The 20,508-nt window shown below is 50.7% G+C and overlaps 1 protein-coding gene across 1 annotated transcript in view; it reads left to right on the top strand.

Moving 5' to 3' along the window:
- CD247 (CD247 molecule) overlaps nt 1–8,869 on the top strand; it is a 73,557-nt gene extending 64,688 nt beyond the window's left edge. The window contains exons 2-8 of the mRNA XM_058660591.1: nt 3,079–3,182; nt 3,859–3,915; nt 4,417–4,497; nt 5,413–5,445; nt 5,946–6,002; nt 6,824–6,865; nt 7,825–8,869. Coding sequence (XP_058516574.1) covers nt 3,079–3,182; nt 3,859–3,915; nt 4,417–4,497; nt 5,413–5,445; nt 5,946–6,002; nt 6,824–6,865; nt 7,825–7,890 — 440 coding nt within the window. The 3' untranslated portion in view covers nt 7,891–8,869. The remainder of the gene's footprint in view (nt 1–3,078; nt 3,183–3,858; nt 3,916–4,416; nt 4,498–5,412; nt 5,446–5,945; nt 6,003–6,823; nt 6,866–7,824) is intronic.
- Nucleotides 8,870–20,508: the final 11,639 nt, after the last annotated feature.

Here is a 20,508-nt window from a genome sequence, read left to right as displayed (position 1 = left end):
GGGCCAAGCTGAAGCGAGGAGCCCCGAACCCCATCCAGGGCTCCCATGTGGGAGGCAAGGGTTCAAGCACACGGGCCATCACCCACTGCCTCTTAGGATGCCTCAGCTGGAAGCTGAATGGGAAATGGAGCAACTGGGACTCGAGCCAGCACCCTGATACAGGATGTCAGGTGTCCCAAGCAGTGCTTAACACCCTTCCTCCCGACCCCAGAATGATCATTTTAAGTGCTCACTTCCACCAAGTGTGACAGGCAGATTGTCCTTATTTTACCGAAGGCAGAGAAGGTCAGGAATGCAGAGCTGAGGCGTTCATAAATACTAGAGTTCAGAACAAGCACAAAGCTTTCGTCGTGATCTGCGAGGCTCAGATGCACCTTCTAGTTGGAGGGCCGAGCTATGCTCTCATGGCCGCTGGCCCCTGCCTATGACACCTGTGTGATATGGCGGCTGTGACCCTCAGCTCCAGGCCTGGCCCATTCCAGGACAATGAAATCAGAATCTGCTGTGAGGGGCAAGGGCGGAGGCGGGGGGCAAGGGCAGTGGGAAGAGAGTCGGTGAGTTCTCTTCTAAACTCTAGGATTCTCCTGGACGCGTGGCTCTGGTGCAGGGGTGGGGATCTGAGACAAAGGTTTCTCCACTTGCCTGGGGAAGCAACTGATGGTTCCCTTTGAGCTAGCGTGCATAGGCAGAGGCAGACGGCAAGGGTGGAGTCTTGGGGACCCTTCCCAAATCTCAGACACATGGACAACAGTCCCTAGTCATGCAATGTCTGCTGCAACCCTTCCCACGATTCGGTGTGGATGCGATTGCCCCGCATTCTACAGCTAAAAACCTGAGTCCAGGGGAGGTGAGCCCGTTTGTTCAAGATCACACAGCAAGCAGGTGGCAGGAGGCACCAGAGCCTGCCCCCATCGGGACATTTTCTGTTTGAACACCTCTTGGCACAGACACATTGGCAAGTGCCTGGTATCCCTGTCATCCGTGATGGGGCTGCTCTCAGTGCGCTGTCTAGGCAGTCTCTGTTTCCATTTTCTGCACCAGACAGCGGAGCCATCTCTCTAACACCTTCTCCAAACCTCAGCCACCCCCGGCACCTCAGGCAGTCCAGAAAACATCACCCCAATGCTGGCGGCCTCCGCTGCCAACTGCCTGGGCTGCTAGAGGCCTTTAATCCCTCGCTTTGGGTCAGGAGCATCCTGCATGGCCTCTGGGCTGGGACAGCAGCGTTCTTTCTCTTTTTATTAGAGATTTCTATTTTATTTATTTGCAAGGCAGATAGAGTGAGAGAGAAAGCTTCTAACTGCTAGATCACTTCCCAAATGGCTGCAAACAGCTGGAGCTGGCTGTGCCAGGCAGAAGCCTTGGAACTCAATCAGGGTTTCTCACATGGGTGGTAGAGACCCAAGGAAACTTGGGCTATCTTTTGCTGCATTCTCAGGCAAGTTGGGTCAGAACTGAAGCTTCAGTAGGATGTGCTGCCATAGGCTTAGACTGTTGTGCCACAAAGCCTGCCCTGGTGCTTGCATCTTGGTTACCCATAGCTGGCAGGTGTCAGTTCTGTGTCCTGCACCTACAGGAGGTAGTGGAGGAAGACTATGCAGTCCTGGCCTTGGGCTAATGGCGTCCGAGGAGGGGGTCCCTGGGAGTGATGTTTGTGGGGTGTGCTCTCCCTCCTGCATCTCCCCAGAGAAGGCTCACTTGGGGCACAGGTGATGTGATGGCCCTCACACGAGATTGCTGCGGGTGGAGGCAGTGAGCTGGCAGGTGCACTCTGGGAGGAGCCAGTGGGAAGAGCAGAAGCCGGAGAGCCGGGGCCCGTAGAAGGCGCTGCCTTTTGGGTCCTGGTCTGAGGAGTTTGGACGTTTCTTCCAGTAGCCGGGCTGCTCACGGCTTCTAAGCAGCAGCCACGGGATGTTTGCTAAGAGATCAGCTGTGCCACTTGGGACGGAAGGATCTCGCTTTAGGGTTGGAGCCACAGGCAGAGGATTTCTGGGGACGCAGTGGGGATGCCGGGTGCAGGTGCAGGCTTGAACCACCTGCTTCCACAGCTTGGAGCAGGGAAAGGAAAGGCAGTGCTGGGCTGGGGTCAGGGTTGAGAGGGCTCAGACCTGGGGTTACTGTGTGAGAAACCTTAGGTTTCTAGGTGGTGCTGTTAGGTGGACTTGACCATGATCCTACTTTAAAGCAGTGTCTGGCTCAGGACACCCTCTCCCCCTAAGAAATGCTTTGGTCTCACTCCAGCAGAAGTGCAGTTGAAAGAATGTAGAGGTCCTGGCACAGTAGCCTAGTGGCTAAAGTCTTCACCTTACACATGCCGGGGATCCCATATGGGTACTGGTTCTAATCCCGGTGGCCCTGCTTCCCATTCAGCTCCTTGCTTGTGGCCTGGAAAAGCAGCCCAAGGTGGCCCAAAGCCTTGGGACCCTGCACCCTCACGGGAAGGTGCGGGAAGCCGTTACTGGCTCCCCTGTCCTAGCATGGGCCAGCAGCTGGCCACTAGGGGGCGCCCTGGCCCTCCCGCCGAGAGGTTGGCACAGGTACCACATTGGTGTAGGACTCGGTTGCCAGACGCGCAGTGCAGCCTAACAGCCACACTTCCCTGCTCCCTGAAGCAACGGTGCTAGGACTGGGTGGGCAGGCGCCAGGGCAGCCCCCAGGACACTCCAAGCAGCCGGTTGCCTGCTGGGAGGGAGCCTGGCAGCAGGGAAGCAGGGAGCAGGAGGGGAGCATTCTCCAGCGTCCCACTCTCCTGAGGGACAGATGGACGCTTGAGAAAACCTCTCCAGGCCGCCCAGGCTCTGTGACCACCCTCCCCAGGCTTGGCCTGAAGGTGGGGCAGGGCCCAGGGGCCACCACCTAGTCTGGGTGCAGCCACAGGGCACAGTTCTACCGTCCCTCTCATTTCCACCCCTCAGCCACTGGGGCAGACCGGAAGTTGTTGGGGTGGGGATAACAGACACCGGGTCATCCTGCTGAGGTATGGGAACTGGATCTCATCTCCTTGTCCTGGGGTCGGGGAGGGGGGGACATGTTCTTGTCACCTGGAGCTGGCTGACCAACTAACATTTCCTGACACAGAGGCCCAGAGCTTCGGCCTGCTGGATCCCAAACTCTGCTACCTGCTGGACGGAATCCTCTTCCTCTACGGTGTTATCATCACCGCCCTGTACTTGAGAGTCAAGGTGGGTGCTCCCGGGCTCAGGGTCGGGAGGGTGGATTTTCAGAGAGGTTTTGGCGTGGATGGTGCTGGGGGCTTGGTGTTCATAGGCAAAGCAAGGACAAGCCACTAATATGTATCAGGTAAGCAGAGGGGTGGTGTAGGTGCCTGGCTAAGCAGATCTAGGTAGAAGGGAGAGCCTGGCCCTGGATGCCACAGTGAAGGGCTCTGCAAAAGTGGGCACCTCAGAGGGTACCAGGGCAGGGTGCTGGCAGCAGGCAGCGGGCTGATGAAGGAGCTGGGAGATGCCCTTCCTTCGTCCTGCTACTTGGCCCCCCAGCCCAACCCTGCAGTTGAAACAGTGAGACCTGGAGAAAGAGCAAGGTTGCGTGGACTCCGGCACCCGCATGGATCCCCGGGGTGCATGGTGACTGTGTGCTGGTCCCTTGTCCCAGGCCAGGGCAGGAGGCAGGCCCATGTGCACCTGCCGCACCGCCAAGATATGGTCCTTCCAGCCCCTGGAAAAAAATTAGCTCTGGTGCCGGGGCGGGAGTTGGAAGGCGGCCCTTGAGCGCCACAGCGGTGAGCATGCTCACTGGGCCTTGGCTGGTCCTGGGCGGGAGGAGTGAGGCCTGGGGAGCATGGGCGGGGCAGGGCAGCGGGTGGGCGGGGCAGTGACGTGTTGGCTTTCTCCGTTCCAGTTCGGCAGGGGTGAAGCCATCCCCATGGCCCCACAGGGCCAAACGCAGCTCTACAATGTAAGTGATCCTGGGGGAGGTGTGGGAGGGGAGGAAGTAGGGACTGTCTTCTCCCTGGTCCTGCACTTCAGGCTCCAGGTTCCATCCACTGCGGTTGGCGGCCCGGGAGAGGGTTCATGCGTTGTGGGTACTGGGAGGTGTTCACGCCTCAAGGACCCCGGATGAGGTCCAGCAGCTGTCCTGGAGCCGTCAGCCATGGGCTAAGGCTGAGTGGTAGGGAGGGGCACCTTGAAATCTTGGCCAAAGGGCATGGCTCCCACCCTGCTGGGCCTTTGGTAAGCCTCTCTGGCACGTCCCTGTGAAGATGTCCTCGGGTGGGGGCCTTTGGAGACCCTGGCCCCACTCATGATGATATGTTCATTGTCAAGGCCTCTGAGCTCCGAGTCTCCAGTGGGCTACTTCAATCAATTCCCTACGCCCACTCTCCAGCTCCCTGGTACTTCTGGCCACGACCTTCTGATTGCCTTCTTTGCTGTGTCTGACACTTTCCCTGTGTTTTAGGAGCTCAATCTTGGACGAAGAGAGGAGTATGATGTGCTGGACAAAAGACGAGGCCGGGACCCTGAGATGGGAGGGATGCAGGTGGGCAGGCCCTCCTCTGCCCCTGTGTGTGCACAGACTAAGTCCAGCTGCACGCTACTCCATGGCACTTGCAACTCCCCCACGGAACCCGCCCCAATGGTGGCTGGAGATCCCATCTGCTGCCTTGTGCATCCGGTGCCAACCCCACGCTCCGGGCCCCACCCGCCAAGGAGCTCACAGTGTTGCTTGGACCCCCAGGATGCCCACAGCAGGACAGCCTGGATGTCAAGTTCACACAGGGAGGGCCAGCAACGGCGGGTCCTGGCTACCTCTGGGGGGTTTAGGTCTGGTGTGGGCTCTCAGACTCTGCTGTGTGTGATGAGGGGAGCAGCTGGATGTGACTAGCATAGGTGGGTTCCCTAGGGAGTAGGGCTCAGGTCAGAGGCCAGGGCTGGACTGGCTGCTGCTGCCCTGTGGTCCTTGGTGCCTCTGGCTGCAGCTGCTCAGGCCCCCTGAGGCATGTGTGGATGCTGGAGTGTGGGTAGCACGTCACTGGCTTCCCCGACTACCTCTCTATCCTGACCCCTACCTCCTACCTCCTACCTCAACTCTAACTGGACTGTAAGGGCACGGGCTTCTCAGTAGGACCAACTGGGGAGCAATGGCTGGTCACTGGTCTCTGTCACCTAGTGGACTTGTAACAAGTACAGAACCATGCCTGCGAGGGGCCAGGCCAGGGAGAGGTGAACTTTGCACACTACCCCAGTGCATCTGCCAGCAGGAGCCAGGGCGATTCTGCACCCCCACAGTGGTCTTAGCCAAGCTGGGGAGTGCAGGGAAGGGAGTGGCCAGCACTGACCCCGGGGAGGCGGGTGGGAGGTGGAGGGAGGGGCAGGCTGCACCTGGGTCCTGGATTTCTGTTTCTCCTATTCTAACTTCTCCCTCCTCCCCCTCCCCCCATGTCTTTGCCAACAGAGAAGGAAGAACCCCCAGGAAGGCTTGTACAATGTGAGTAGAGCTCTCACCTTGCCCGGGCCATGGGAAGGGGTCGTAGGAGGGCTGGCACTCCATGCTCTTCTCTCTGGCCTTGCTGTCCCTGGGTGGGGTGGGGGAGGCAGGGTTCCCCCATCTCCCACTGCACGCTGTCTCCTTCTCCTTCGAGCTCTACCCTGTCTGCAGCTGCTGAGCCACAGCTGGAGTTCCCAGCTCCGTGGGCCTGCAAGAGGGCTGTGAGGCGGCGATGGGCCACAACAGGGCAGCAGCATCTTTCTCTGGGAGTGGAGCAGGAGGGGGCCTCATGGTCCTGGGGGCTGGAGAAGCCTCCCAAGTATTTCCTGTGACTAAGGGTCAAGGGTCAACCTCCCCATCCTGGGTGTGACGCAATGGTTTTTCAGTGGTTGCCCTGGTCCACCTGTTCCTGATTGTGGGGGGCACTCTGCCAAGCTGCAGGAGGAGCCCAGCGTTTCTTGAGCCAGCCACATCAGTGTCTCCCTGTCTTCTCCCCTCAGGCACTGCAGAAGGACAAGATGGCGGAGGCCTACAGTGAGATTGGAGTGAAAGGCGAGGTGCGTGCTACCTTATACAATTTTAATTAATTAATTTGAAAGGTAGAGAGACAAAGATACAGCTTCCATCTGCTAATTCACTCTCTCAGATCTTCAACAAGTTGGGATTGGGCAAGGCTGAAGTCTTGAGCCTGAAGCAGCCCAGTCTCCCATGTGGGTGACAGGGAGCCAAGCGCTTGGGCTGGCCTCTGCTGCTTTCCCAGGCACGTAAGCAGGAAGCTGGATGGGAAGTAGAGCAGCTGGGACTGGAACCAGCGCCCCTACGGCTTTCGGTGGCCCAAGAGGAGGCTTAGCCCGATATGCCACAGCACCAACCTTCAATGCTGCTCTTGCTGAAGAGCAGTGTCTGCTGCGGGCATCCTGTCCCAGCCTTGCCTCCTACCCACTGCGAATGCCCATGTGGGGCTGCCGACAGAGGAGCGGTGCATCGGACACCAGGGAAGCGCTGATGCGCCTTCAGCACCGACAAGGAGCCCAGCTGTGCATACACAATGATGCACTGCAAAATGGCCAGAGTGAGGAACAGTCAGCTGAGGACCCGGTCACCCGCACAGACCGAGTGTCCCCACAGCCGGCCCGGCCAGCGCTTTGTGGTAGCTTAATATGATGCCTGTAACAACCACTGAGAACCGTGTGCCCTGCTGGAGTTAAGATGCTCATGCCGGCCCCATTGCCAGGGGAGAGCGAGAGCAAGGATCCAGGAGGGTCAGAAGGCACCCAGTGCCCATGGGGCCAGAGGCACAGGAACCGGGGGCTCTTGAACAGGAAGGCCACTGCTGACTGCCTGGCGCTCTAATTCTTTTCTCATTTCTTTCTCAAAGAACCAGCGGCGCAGAGGCAAGGGCCACGATGGCCTCTACCAGGTAAGAGTTGTAGCTTCCTTCGCAGGGCAGTGTTTTGTGAAAGTGGGCGATGAGGCTCTCCAAGTTCTCCTTGCTGGTGCCACTGGCTCTTGTTGCCAGCCGGGCAGGGGCAAGCCTAGGGTTGCCTGTGCAGGCAGGCGGCAACTCCACAGCCAATAACCCCGAGGCAGGGCTGGGACTCGAACATTCAGCACATTACCTGTTGCCAGCCCCCAGGCACTGGATACAGGTGTGTTGTCTGACCTCGGCAGGTGGACAGGTGGACAGCAGCAGCCGCAGGGAAGGTGTAGGGTCTTCTTAAGGGTACAAAGGCAGAGATGAAGAGGTGATTTCCTGCCTGTGGGTCTGCTGGGTTGGGCCCTTATAGAACAGGCCTAAGAAAATGAGGTGGGGTGGGTGGGTAAGATGGGAGGAGAAAAACCCTACAACCTCAAAAACAAAATGTTATTGTAGTCAGGTGCCTGGTTTATGCAAACCATTGTGCGCAATTATGCAAATGAAGAACTGCCAACCTAGATCTCTAAAACAGGATCCTCTCCTCCAGGAGCCCTAGAACCTAGGCTGTAAGTGGCTTCTTTCCAGCAGTGTAGCAGGCAGGAGCCACTCCTCTCTGACAGGTCCCCGCTTCTGGTCAAGCCAGGTTCCCAGGGACCTCAGATTCTCTGCAGCATACCTAGACCCCTCCTCACGTCTGTCCAACAGGAAGTTGGCTGGGTCCAAGAGCTGTAGGGTCCAGCACCAGGGACGCTGGGTAGAAGGATGAGAGGCTGGGTAGTGGAGGTTGCTACCAAGCTGCTTGTGAGGGACCCAGACGCTGTCAGTCTGCTGCTGCCTTAGTCCAGGTCGCTCAGCTGCAGGACCCAGGGTTCCCTCCCAGGAGGTCATGGCTGGGGTTTGGGCTGCGGGGACATCTGCTGCGCTTGGCTGGCTCCTGACCACTCTCCCTCTGTTTTCACCAGGGGCTCAGCACGGCCACCAAGGACACCTATGACGCCCTCCACATGCAGGCCCTACCCCCTCGCTAACAGCCACAGGACTGGGCCACTCACAGGCCCCACCTGCACATGCCCAGTTTGTGGCAAGCACTGGACAAAGCATTTATTACCGGGCTCACCAGAGGACTTTCCCTGATGAATAGGATGCTTTGGGTTATAGCACTGTCACAGCCAGTTCCAAATCAGCACCCACAGAGTACAGTCCCTGTATCTTTAAGGGGGCTCGACACCTCCCATCCCTATCCCTGGTCTGTGCTCTGACCCGGGAGACAGACACTCTAATGTGGCTCATTTGTAAATCTGTGTTTTGTAAAGTTCCCCCGAGAACCCCCAGACCACAGCGTGTCTTCCACAGTTCTTTTGTGTTAGAGTGGCTTTGCGGGCGCTGTAAACTTGGCTTCCTTCCATTGTCAGCCTTCCCCATTTCGGCGTTAACTGTAATTGGGCCAAGTGGTACCTATGATGGAAGCACTGGCCCATGTGCACCTGCCAGAGGTGCCCAAGGCAGAGGGCTGTTCACCAGGGATGGTCTAGGTGTGGAGTAGTGCTTAGGAAAGGGGCCTCTGTTCATGATGCCCACATTCCATACCATGGAATCTGCACACCAGACACCATGGGGCTGTCTTTGCCTTGATGGAGCTCAGGTGCCTAGGCAACGAACTGTTTACAAACAGGTGCAGTGGCCACGGCAGTGTCATTGCCGAGGCCGGGCTAAGTGCATGGAGAGCAGAACTGTGTCCCTCCCCCACGTCCCTCTGCCTTTTTCCTGGATGACAAACTCCTCACTTCAAAGGCCTCAGAGGAAGACCTGGCACCCCATGAATCTCAGGATGACCCCAAGTGGGCAGTGGCATCATGGCAGACACCACAATATCCCACCCGAGACACCGCTGTATAATTCCAGGGCACAAGGCCACAGATGGAGAAGCCTCTTTGTGCTGCCGGGATTTAAGTTATACTGGCTTGCTGGTCTTGCTACTTTGCATAATAAATGTCTCCATGAACACAGGCTGTTGCTCCGAGTTTGATTTCCTTAGAGAAGTCCATGATGGCAGGTCTCCCCTGCAGAGTCCCAGGGCTCAGGACAGTTCCTCCAAACGCATAGGCCAGCAGCCCACAATGCAGCCAGGCAGAGTGAAGAGTGCACCAAGGCTGGCCAACTGTGCCCTGGGCCAGGGGACAGTGCATGGAGTGATGGTGTCAGCAAAGCCTGGGCCTTACCTCAAGACCCAGAGCAGGTGACGGGACGGGACTTCCATGCTGCATTGCAAGCAAACAGGAGGGTGACATTGTCGCACAGAACATCTCAGGCCGCGGGGCTGGGGGGAATGGGGAGGGATGGAGCCTGACAGGGTTTTCCTTTCATCTGGAGGCCCCGTCTCAGCAGGATTTCTTTTGGCTTTCCCGGCCAACACATAGACCTGTGCAGTGACTCTTTCAAAAAGGAGCCCAAAACCATGACTGTTAAAAGTCCCTGACATTTGGGGATTCTGCCAGAACAGCGTTCGCCCTGCCACGCATGTGTGAGTCATGGGCAACTGAGACAAGAGGCGTCCATGGCAGTTCAGACGCCCAGTTCTGTTGCTTACCGGGCTGCGCAACCAATGTCTGCTGTGGCTATTAAAGTGACTGGCCCTGGGGTTCACGTGGCTTTAGCTGCATATACCACTCTATTGGAGAACCAGTTTGAGTTCTGGTTGCTCCACTTTGATCAGAGGGTTTCCCTTGTTCTGATCCTTCTGCGAGAGAACATGCCAGTCTGTACAACATAATTTAGGTTTGACGTATTTTAAAGCAGCAAATTTGAGTGCCAGCTATACAAACACGAAGTGAGAATGAATGAGCGGTCCTTCGATGAAGGAGCAGAGGGGGCCCAGGGCATTTCCCCACCTGCTCCCAGCACAGGAGGGCAGGCACAGCCTGACAGCAGCTCTCTACAGCCGCTGGCTCAGGGGGCCACCAGGACTCGCACGTTCCCTTTTGCCCCTCAACAGGCTGAGAGTTTTCTTTCTTTTTAAAGATTTACTTATTTTTACTGGAAAGGCAGATATACAGAGAGAAGAGACAGAGAGGAACATCTTACATCTGATGGTTCACTCCCCAAGTGGCCGCAAAGGCTGGAGCTGTGCCGACCAAAAGCCAGGAGCCAGGATCCTCTCCCCCGTCTTCCACATGGGTGCAGAGTCCCAAGGCTTTGGGCCATCCTTGACTGCTTTCCCAGGCCACAAGCAGGGAGCTGGATGGGAAGTGGGACCACCAGGATTAGAACTGGTGCCCATATGGGATCCAGGCACGTGCAAGGTGAGGACTTCAGCCACTAGGCTACTGCGCCGGCCCCAGGCAGATTTTTTTTTTTTCACTCAGTGGGAAAGCCATTTAAGACTCAAGTTTTCCTTTTCATGAACATCAATGTATTTTATATGGGTGCTTAGGAAATGGAATAATAACATAGGTTTCTTTTGGTGCCAAACAACTGTGAAATTCACACTGATGAGACCTTATAAAGTTCATGAAAAATAAGAAAAACAAAGTATGCATGCATTTAAAACATTTTCATATCCAAAATTTTCGTATCTTCTCATTTCATTTTTGAGAAACATTTTGACCTATCTTTGTATTTATGGACATTGAGCATCAAGTAGTCTTACGAAGCCAGTGGAAGCTTCAAACTGGAGGATCAGCTGCCAGGCTCAGGATCAGCTGCCAGGCTCAGGATTAGCTGCCTTCAGAGAGACCCTCCCCACCTCCATCAACCATGAATAAATGTTTGGGACTTGGCGAGAAATGCTACAGGGGCAAGGCAGTTTAAACAACACACTTGGAAAAGTCAGGTTCAACCCAAGCGCTGCAGTGCAATGCAGAGACGGGGCTTTGAGGAGTCCGCCCGCAGGATCCATCACCGGCCTGTGCCTTGGGGCGCACAGAACGTGGCTGGGCTCTGAAGGAGAGCAGGCCACTGCACCCAGAGGTGCCACGAGCCTGCACAGAAGCAGCAGCTACAGCGCGAGCCAGAGATGGCACTGCCACGCGGCCCCAATCCCAGTGCAGTCTGTAACACAGTGTGCGCGAAGCTTCCAGAACAGGAACTCCCAAGAAAGTCAAACATGTGAAACCACTTGGAAAATGGTTTAATGATGTTTTACAACAGAAATGAACTGTACAGTCAGTTTAATATATATATAAAAAAATTACAGCAGACAAATGCATCTACACAAACTCTACCATTTCATTCTGACTCACTGTCACCTACACAATCCCTCCCGAGCCTACAGCCCCGGGCAGGCAGCCCCAGGAGAGGGGGTGGGGTGGAAAGGGCACTTTTTTTTTTAAAGAAGAGACAGCACCGCTCACATTCCCACCACTTCCTCAGGCCTCAGGACACATCAGCTGTAATTCCCCAGCATGGAAATTGTTTGTGTTTCAGGTTTTCAAAACAGAGGAAATGTGTTTCTCTCAGGGGATATGGATAACAAAGTCCAGGTGATTGTTATCAAATGTTCCTATCAGCGGGCAAGGCCATGCAACAGCCACCCGGGTTGCAGGGTCACTACTCCAGAGTGGTCACTGCCTCATCAAAGCTGCTGGACGAGTTGGGAAAGAATCATTTACACCACATCTTCAGTTTCCACAAAAAGTAACTCAAGCTCACATCTTAGAGGACATGAAACAGAAACTTTGGGGGGACCGAAGGCACCCACTGCCTCAGGTCTCTCCCTTGACAACAGTGGAAAAACACCCCTGAATCAACACTTGGAAAAAAAAAAGAAGAGAGGGAAATGGGGTAAGTAAGCTACTTAAAGACAGAGAGTAAGAAAACATCTTCAGAAAAACACGATCACCGACTCGTTTTAAGCAAAACAAAATCCCAGCTAGGAGCAGTAATCAGCGAAAATGTGATCCAAACTGACACGTGGTAGAAGATAATTACTGAATATTATGTACACTCGGCTTTTTTTCATTTTCTTTTTTATTATGAACACCTAGGCAGTGAAAACTGTTAATACATACATAGACACACCCAAAACATACAAAAATACTATTATTTCAAACTACTAAGAATAGGACAGTTCAATCATTTTCATGCTATGACTTTAAGGGCATTACACTGAAACAAACAAGAAGTTAAACGACATTTTTTTTAATATCCCAGAAATATACCAAAATATACATCTAAGCTTTGGAATTACTGAGGTTAGACTAATGCAAGTGCTGGGTAATCGTACTTAATACACAAGTCTAAGGTTCTGCAGGAAAGAAATTATCTTTGGTATCTGCATCAGGCTAATATTATTAACATTTGGATTTTGCTTTGGGATAGAGCTTGTATGACCCTAGAATCAAATCCCCCCGCCCCCAATCAACTGAGATTAAAAAGATCCATGTAAAAAGTTCCTTCATTTGCAATCCCCCCTCCCCCCAAGGTAAAAAGTCACAGGCATCTACCTAGCACAAAAGGTTGTGAAATACAATGCATAGTTGCACAGTGGTGCTGCAAAAAGGAAACCAACTAGTAAGGACGGTAAGAGAAAATGGAAACCTTGATAATCTTTCTGCACGTTTTCTCACCAACAGGACAGCCACTTCCAAGCAGTTCCAGTAAAAGGAAAAGGGAAGAAAAAAAGGCTCAGAAGGGCCTGGGGCGTTCACTCGCCCAGCCCCCAGAGGTTAAAGCACCCGGCAGAGCAGCCAATCCTGCACCTATGCCTTCAACTTCCGTCCACTCTGTGGAGTCCAAGGACAGCCCAGCAGCAGCTCCCACCCTGCCTAGACCCTCGCTGCTGCAGGGGCGGGGGGGAGGGGTAGGATGGTGCCTCTGAGTTCTGTCTTTTGGTTTGGAGACTCAGAAATGCCAATTTCAAAGCAGGCTCCGGAGTGGGGTAGGTCCAAGGCCACGCCCGCGGGCACACTCCTGGGCAGGCGCAGGGCCCTTGGGATCCGCTCAGAAGTTCCCACCTGCCCCGGGCCTCACTCCTCTGGCTGCCAGGACGCCACAGACTGTACTGATGCTGAAGACTTCCCTTGTCTTTGGTTTTTTTGTTTGTTTTGAGTTTATACAATCATTAAGAAATCTTTGGTTTTGGCTGGAAATTTAAAACAAAACAAAACAAAGAAACCACCCTCCCCTGGCTTATAGCAGCAGCACTATGACCTGGCTAAGCTTTGTTCTCCACTGGGGTGGGCACTGAAGGTTGGGAACTACATTCAAAAAAAAAAAGGTGAAAGGGCTGGGGGATGCAGCTTCTAGAGCCCATTGATAGAAGATTGTCAAATAATAATAATATTAATATTAACAATAATAATAATAAAAACTTAAATATTTGGATTTTTTTTTTTTCATTTTTGGTCATTTCAAAGGAAAAAGTAAAATGTGTGATGCAGCAGTTAGCATAAAGGAGCCTTTGGTGTTTTCCCTCCCTTTACAAAGTCCTGAAAGTAAACAGAACCCTGAGGCCTTGGAGGGGAAGGGGAAGTCTCTGCCTCACTAGGGGCAAGGCGAGGACAGAAGTTGACCAGTGGCCAGCAGTCAGAATCTGTGGGGAGGGGTCGGTGCGGAGAGCTGGCTGGCCAGCACCTAAGGCAGGGTGGCAGGGAAAACAGATGGTAGGAGACCTGTGCAGACCCTTTGCAACAAAAACGAAGCAGATTGCAATTTGCCCTAGGGTTGTGGTTTGCAGTAGCTTTAAGCAGCGACATTCGGAGGCTTTCAGGGTCCCACCCGTGGCTGCAGGTCCAGTGATGCTATAGGCTGAGAGGAGGGAGGGCAGACTTGGCAACTCTGGAGGGTTTAGAGAAAGTTAAAGCAAGTCATAAGTTAGAAATGAGGTATACAACAGCTCCTGGATTTGTGGTGGGCAGAAAACCCACACTTACTTATCGGGGATGGAAACACAGTCTACGTGAGAGGAGATGGAGCCCACAGAGCCAGCAAGAACAGGGGGCGGGGGGGAGGTTCAATAATGCACGCAGGCCCAGACAGGCAGAGGTAAGAGGCGGGAAGGAGCCTGTCTCTCCCTGGTCTCACTGTGGGGAGACACCCTGCTTTTCTTCCTAGGAAGTCAACGTTAGCACATGGTTGGAAAGCCTACCCCTCCCCTCCAAGTGTTTGCAGCTTGCAGAGTAAGCAAGCAAGCTGGCGCTGCAGTCCACTCTGCTCCTCCAGGATGTACCTCTCACAGTCCCCCGTAGGGGCGGTAGCAGACATTGGCACCCCAGTTGCCTACGACCTCAGCCTTTCATAGCAGACCCAGTCATTGCAGCTTCCAAAAGTGCATTTCACTTCCTCTTCTATTTTTCAGCCCTTGAGACACTGTGAGGGCTGTGAGGGAACACAGACTCTTTTTTTTTTTTTCTATTTGTCTCTGCCCTTTTTCCTTTGAAAGAGACCCCAACTTTAAGGAACTAGCATGTTTGGATGTCTCATTTTTTTCAGCAGTGCTGTATTCAGCTTTCTGCCTGCAGACTTCGGGATATAATTGCGTCACCAGCAATTTATGAAAGGAGCCTTAAAATGTTTTTGTGAGGTTGTGGCCAACTGCAATAAAGCATTAGTCAACCAGGAAAGCACAGGAAAACCTGGCAGTAGACCTCAACGTCCCCCCATTCCCCGAAGAACCAGTAAATTAGCTTTGGGGCATTACTTGCTGACAGTGTGCTGGGTGGTACTGAGTGGTAGAGTCCTGGGGGCAGTGGAGAGGTTCAGAGAGTCACTTCCCCTGCCCCAGGGAGTGTCATTTCCAAGCTCCAAGTGGTGTTCCATTACGCATACCTTGCTTCCCGAAACTTCTGTTTCAAGTGCTCTTAGGTCCAATATCCCTATTACCTATGTCTACACCTTTCCAGCACTTGAAATGTCACACGATACCACTTTTACATAATGTCAGAACAATAAGATGATTAGTAAAGCTTTTGTGAAGTTCTGCAACCTGATCATTTTTTTTTGGGGGGGGGGATGGAACAGTAAAAGAGCAATACATTCTTTTTCCTTCTCTTCCTTTCTGTGTCCTACTAACAACAGCACATCAAAAGAAAGCAACCACTCAACCCCTCAGCGCCCATACCTATACATACATTTGGAAGAGAACAGCTCTATGGGAGAGGAAGGGGGACTTTTGGTTTTTCCACATAATCCTGCTCTTGAAAATGCTTATCCTTCACAAGACAGGCCAGAGGCACACCTCTATGGGTCTTCAGAACTTCAACAGGCTGGACTGGCTCTCTTTACAAGCATTAGGTCAAGGGAAGTAAAGTCTACCCCACCATCTTTTTGTTTTCCCCAAAATCCCTCACCAGTTCAAGGACATCACTATTACATCGAGCAACTCTCCATGTTCACAGAGCAAGCAGAATGAAAAACAAATCTCTTTTCCAAGCCAGGATAACCTAGACTTCTTTTAAAGAGAAGGGAAAGGGGGATAGGAAAAAGAAAGCAAAGAGACAAAGAAAGTGTTTCCAAATTTCAGCTTTTTGCTCTTATTTCCTCTGTTCTGAAAAGAAATAAGCAATGACCTAGCAGTGTCACTTAAGTTCTGTGAGATGGATCATGTAGTTAAAAAAAATAGCCTTTCTGGAGATACAGTCTACATCTCGGGGGACCTAGAAAGCTTGTCCCAGAGCTTGGGCAGAAAGGGCTCCTGCTGTGTCCCACATCAGCACCAATTCTCATTCACATTCGCACCAACCAGTGAACCTGCAAGGCTCACTCCTCATTTCAAGATTGAGGTGAGCCAGTGAGCCAGCGAGCGAGCGAGGGAGCGAGGGAGTCAGCTTTCAGCCTCTCAGTTTCGGGTTTCCTTAGGTTCGTGCTTTTGGTTTAGACAGAACTAGCCTTGGTATCAGAAAAAGAAATCAGGAAAATGTTGGGCTATTCCACAACACTGATTGACTTAACAGAGGATGACAGAAAAGAGCCTGTTTAATTTTCCTAGATCGAGCTAACATGAGTCATTCACCATTCCTTTCCTACCCAAATTAATTGGTACCTATCTATCTCTCCCTCTATGTCTCAGTCACACACCCAGACACCCACACACTCATCCTTTGTCTAAGCTTTTGCTATGTACAGAGGTAATGATCATTAGGCGAGGCTGGCAGGGGTTGGGGGTCATGGGCAGCCCTAGTAAGGGATGTAAGTGTGCCCTTAGGATCCCTGAACCTACTGGACACCCCGAATGTTACCCACGTGCCATCACACTGTGCTGTAGATCAGACCACAGAGAGGCCAGCAAGTCCCAAATCCACTCACAGGGGAACTCAAGTTTCCTTTGGCAAGACAGATAAAAGGAAAAACAAACACACATGAGCAACACTTTTCATCTAACATAATTTCTCCTCTTCCCACACCCCAACCCTCCCTAACCCTATAAACTGTAACCTATACACAGGATCCCAAGTACATACAGCATCAGTCATGTTTATCGATAATAATAAACATTAGCTCAACTAAATGCTACGGCTAGAATTATTTCCACTATTTATAAAGTTTATTCATTTATATTTGGTTTTCAGTTTAAAACCAGTTCTGCAACAACGCTAAGCTATGCTGAGGTATTTTATGAAGGTGCCAGAAGCCAGCTGTTACCAACGAGCATTATCCTCACAGGTGAAGGTACCACCATTCAAAGACGAAAAGAAGGGGAAGGAGCAAGGAAAGGAGACCCAGGGCACAGAATCCACATCGGATTCACTCAGTCCGCTACTTTTGGTAAAGCCGAGAACAGAAAAACCAAAACAAGGAGCTACTTCATGAAAAAGGGTGGTTAGAGGCTAGCACCCGTTCACAAACCACACGGAAAGCGGGCTGCAAGCTGAGCAACAGAACATATTCCCTGCCGCCCAAGGGGAATCCTCCGAAACCCCTTCCTGGGAATCTCAGGGGTGTCCCACTGATCTCTTTGGATTAAGGAAGGGGTGAGGCACAAGAGCAGTCACATCAGCCTTTAATGCTGAAAGCTATTCGATCCCACTCCTGTCCAAGCCCACGAACGCACTGTGTGTGCCATCCACGCAATCCTTTGGGACAGCTGACCTTAGTCCTCTCAGAGGAATGGCAAAGGGCAATTTCTTCTTCCTTCTCAAAAGTGAAGGCAAATGCTAGGAAAGATCTGCCACTTTATAAAGTGCCATCCTCACCGAAAATGACTTCAAAGCAGCCTGAACTGGGACCACCTGAACCGTGACATACACTAAACACTTTCTATGCACACACACTACAGTGAACCCCTAATTGTTAGCAAAATAACCCATCGATTCTTGCCCATTTGGGTAATTTTCAGTTTCAGGTTGTTAGTCTTTTTCTCCCATTAGTACTTATCATCTTTTAATGTTTTCAGCTACAGTAAATGAGATTTGAATAAACAAACTTTAAACTCATCCAGTCTGGATGCTGATTTAGTGAGAAAATATTTGACCAAAGTCTTCGAATGGAATCACTGAGGCCCTTCTTTAAGCAAGGGTCCTCAGATTTTGAACTGGTATTCGGGGGTCCCAAGTGGATGGCCAGCAGCAAGTCCTTGCACCCACCGGCCCTGTGTCCAGCGCCCACTCACTTTGCACTGGCAGCCTTTTACCTTTTTGGGGAGAAATAAAAAGCAGACGCTTCCCTCCCGTCTCCTTGGTCAGGAAAGTCTGTGAGGATGACATGGTTTGGGAACAATCTTAGACTATAAACTACAGAGCAACTTCTGTAAGCCAAGTGTTTATACAGATACTAACTGCAATCTTTCTGTCAGGATTTATAACTTCACAATTTGACATGAATTCCCTATTTTTGTGATTGCATCTGGCTTTCCCAGCAAGTTAAATAAAAAATTTAGTGTTAAATATCAGACTGAATTTAAGCATTGGGCCAAGCGATTATCTGTGCTTCTGGATAATTATAGACAAGGTTTCCCCTATGTTGTTCCCAAGTAAATGAAGCATAACGGGAAAAAACATTTTTTTTTTTACATTGTGCTTTTTTTCCCCAAACAATGAGTGAATGAATGATGTAGAACTGGCAAGACGATTCACTAAAGATATTTTAATTAATCTTATTTTCCTTAAAAAAAAAAAAAAAAGACTGTTAATTCCTAATAGTGCTAACATAAAGCATAAATAGGTACAGTCCTACGCTAAACGAAGCTACTTTCCTTTGGTTCCATTTCTCAAGTAACAAGAGCGAACTGGGATGGTACTGATCTTGATGACAGATAAAAGGAAGTATGTAATCTATCAGTTAATGAAAAAACTTTCTTAATTCTCAATGTCTGCCTATAAAACTTTAGAGACATTTAAATACACACAGCACTCAGTTTAATTTTTTTCCATGTAAAGCCCTTTTTCGGTCTTTCTGTTTTGTACTTCCTATTCATTCAGGGTCTAAATAAAGTTTATGCCCAAGCTGCACTGCCTGTGATAAGCAGGATTCAAACAACTACATTCACCATGCCCTAGGGTCAGTCTATCACCATGGGCAAATATAATATCATTATGAATGCATTCAGAAGTAATCTTTGGCTTAATATGTGTTAACCAAATTCAGGGATGAAATAAAATTTGCATAAACGATAAGGGGAAAATAGCAAAATGAAATGCTGAGCTGTGATGATCTCTCCAGCTTTTCTTCTTCAAAACGCAGAAACTCCTACCGAAAACCTCTTCTTGGTCAAATGGCTGCCTATGACCTCTAGACTCTTCCATACAACACAGCTAGGAGTTAAGTCTGAGTACCTCAGCTGAAGAGATAGCTCATTCAATTAAAAAAAGTATTTCTTGAGATGATAAAAACAGATGACATAAAGTAAAAAAGGAGCATGGTGGCCACGAAGCAATGTGAGCGTCAGAATACCTAGGGATAGGGAGGGAACTGATTCAAACTGAATGCCCACCAATGAGCTAGAACAGTGTTTGTTGCATACGTTTGCAAAAGTACCCTTCATTTCACAACTTATCTTTAAATAAGTGAACATAAGGGAAAAAATGAAAAGTTCTCCTTGTCTAGAGATTCTTTTAAATGAAGACTTCTACGCTGGTTTAAGGGTTGCCCTCATCAAGTGACCTACACATGAAAAGGGCAGAATCCCCTTCTCCCAAGCCAACTAGAGAACCCAGGGTCGGGAATAAAGACCACTGCACTTGACAATAAAAGCACAGCATCTTCTTTAAAGTCTGGTAATGAAGCTCATTTGGGAAAGGCATCTTTTTTTTTTTAAACCACATAAAAAAAAAAAAAAACAAAAGAAAATGAAACAAAACAAAACAACAACAATAAAAAAACCCCACAGCTTTTCCTTGCTTTTCTTAACCACAGGGCTGAGTCCCTTAGAACTCGATACTTCCTTTGGTAATAGTTTTGGGAAATCAACACTACGACCTCTCATCCATATACATGGTGGGCACTGGCATTTCCCTCCCTGAATCCTTCCTCCTGACTTGCTACTCCCAAGGAAGGGACTCACCACTACGGGCAGCCACAGTATTGTTGTCAGCCCTAAAGTCACGTGCACAGGCTACAGACAGATGTGTCAAGTCAGGATACAAGACTAAGTACAACAGAGAAGCACATGGAGAGGTGTACTCAGGAACTGATATTACCATTCTATTTACACAACAACCTATATAAACTAGTTAAACATCAAGTTAATGTCTGCCCAGAGGATATTACAATTTACCAACATAAAAGATTAAAAACAAGCAGCAACTTTTATATAAAATAAAGACAAATGAAAAAGAAATTGTCAGTAGCATCTACCTCCTCAATGTGTATGAACCGCACGTTACAAACTAGTCCATTAGTACAGCAGCTTGCTAAGAATTGACTTTGGTTCAAGCTTAGTTTCAAAAAAAAAATTAAAAACAAAACAAAACACACCACACAAAAAAAGGTGGATGGACATTTGTTAGATTCCCTGCTTGTAGTTCACTGATTTTAGAGGATTTTAGGGAAGGCAAAGGTTAAGAAGAGGAAATTCAGGGTGGTCGTTACCAACTTTGTGGAAGAACACAAGACAGAAAGCACTGAAGAAACCTTTCAAAGGGGCTAGAAACAAGTATGCCCTTTCAACGTTAACAGAACTCCCCCACCTGAATCACAATGGAGAAGCACACACTCTGCATTACTGCCTTTCTGAGCAGTGGAAAGAGACACAAATATAGAACCCAGGCTTCCCACTGGATGGGCGCATGCTGAGCAACGGGAAGGGAAAACCACCCGTAAGCTTTCTCACCCCCAGCTTGAGAGGAGGGAGAGTGGAGCCTTAGGACTCAGAGCCTGCTAGGAGCACCCACAGACACCAAGTGGGAGCCTCTAACTCCAGCAGGGGGCAGCGCACAAGAGCTGCACTGCCAGTGACGCAGGCTCTGGGGAAACTTGTGGTACAGGGAGTACGGGAACAGTACACCAACACACATGGGGATTTAACCTGTAAATTACCCTCATTCCTCTTCAACCACTTTCACAAGCTCTCCTTTTCAGTGGGCTCATTTCACACAGTTTAGAAACACCCTGAAAACAACAGGAGCTAACAGCTCTCTACACCAACTGGAGAAGTGTGTTGCTATGGAGACCTAACCAGCAGGCACAGAAGGAACATACCAGGAGACACTTGCAGGGTGTGCAAAGTTCCTGCTCAGAGTCTTCCAAGACAGCTCCTACACCCAGCTATCAAGTGC

This window comes from Ochotona princeps, chromosome 2, assembly GCF_030435755.1.
Source record: "Ochotona princeps isolate mOchPri1 chromosome 2, mOchPri1.hap1, whole genome shotgun sequence".
NCBI lineage: Eukaryota > Metazoa > Chordata > Mammalia > Lagomorpha > Ochotonidae > Ochotona > Ochotona princeps.
Note: the sequence above shows the minus strand (reverse complement) of the source record. Positions and strands in the feature narration are given on the sequence as shown.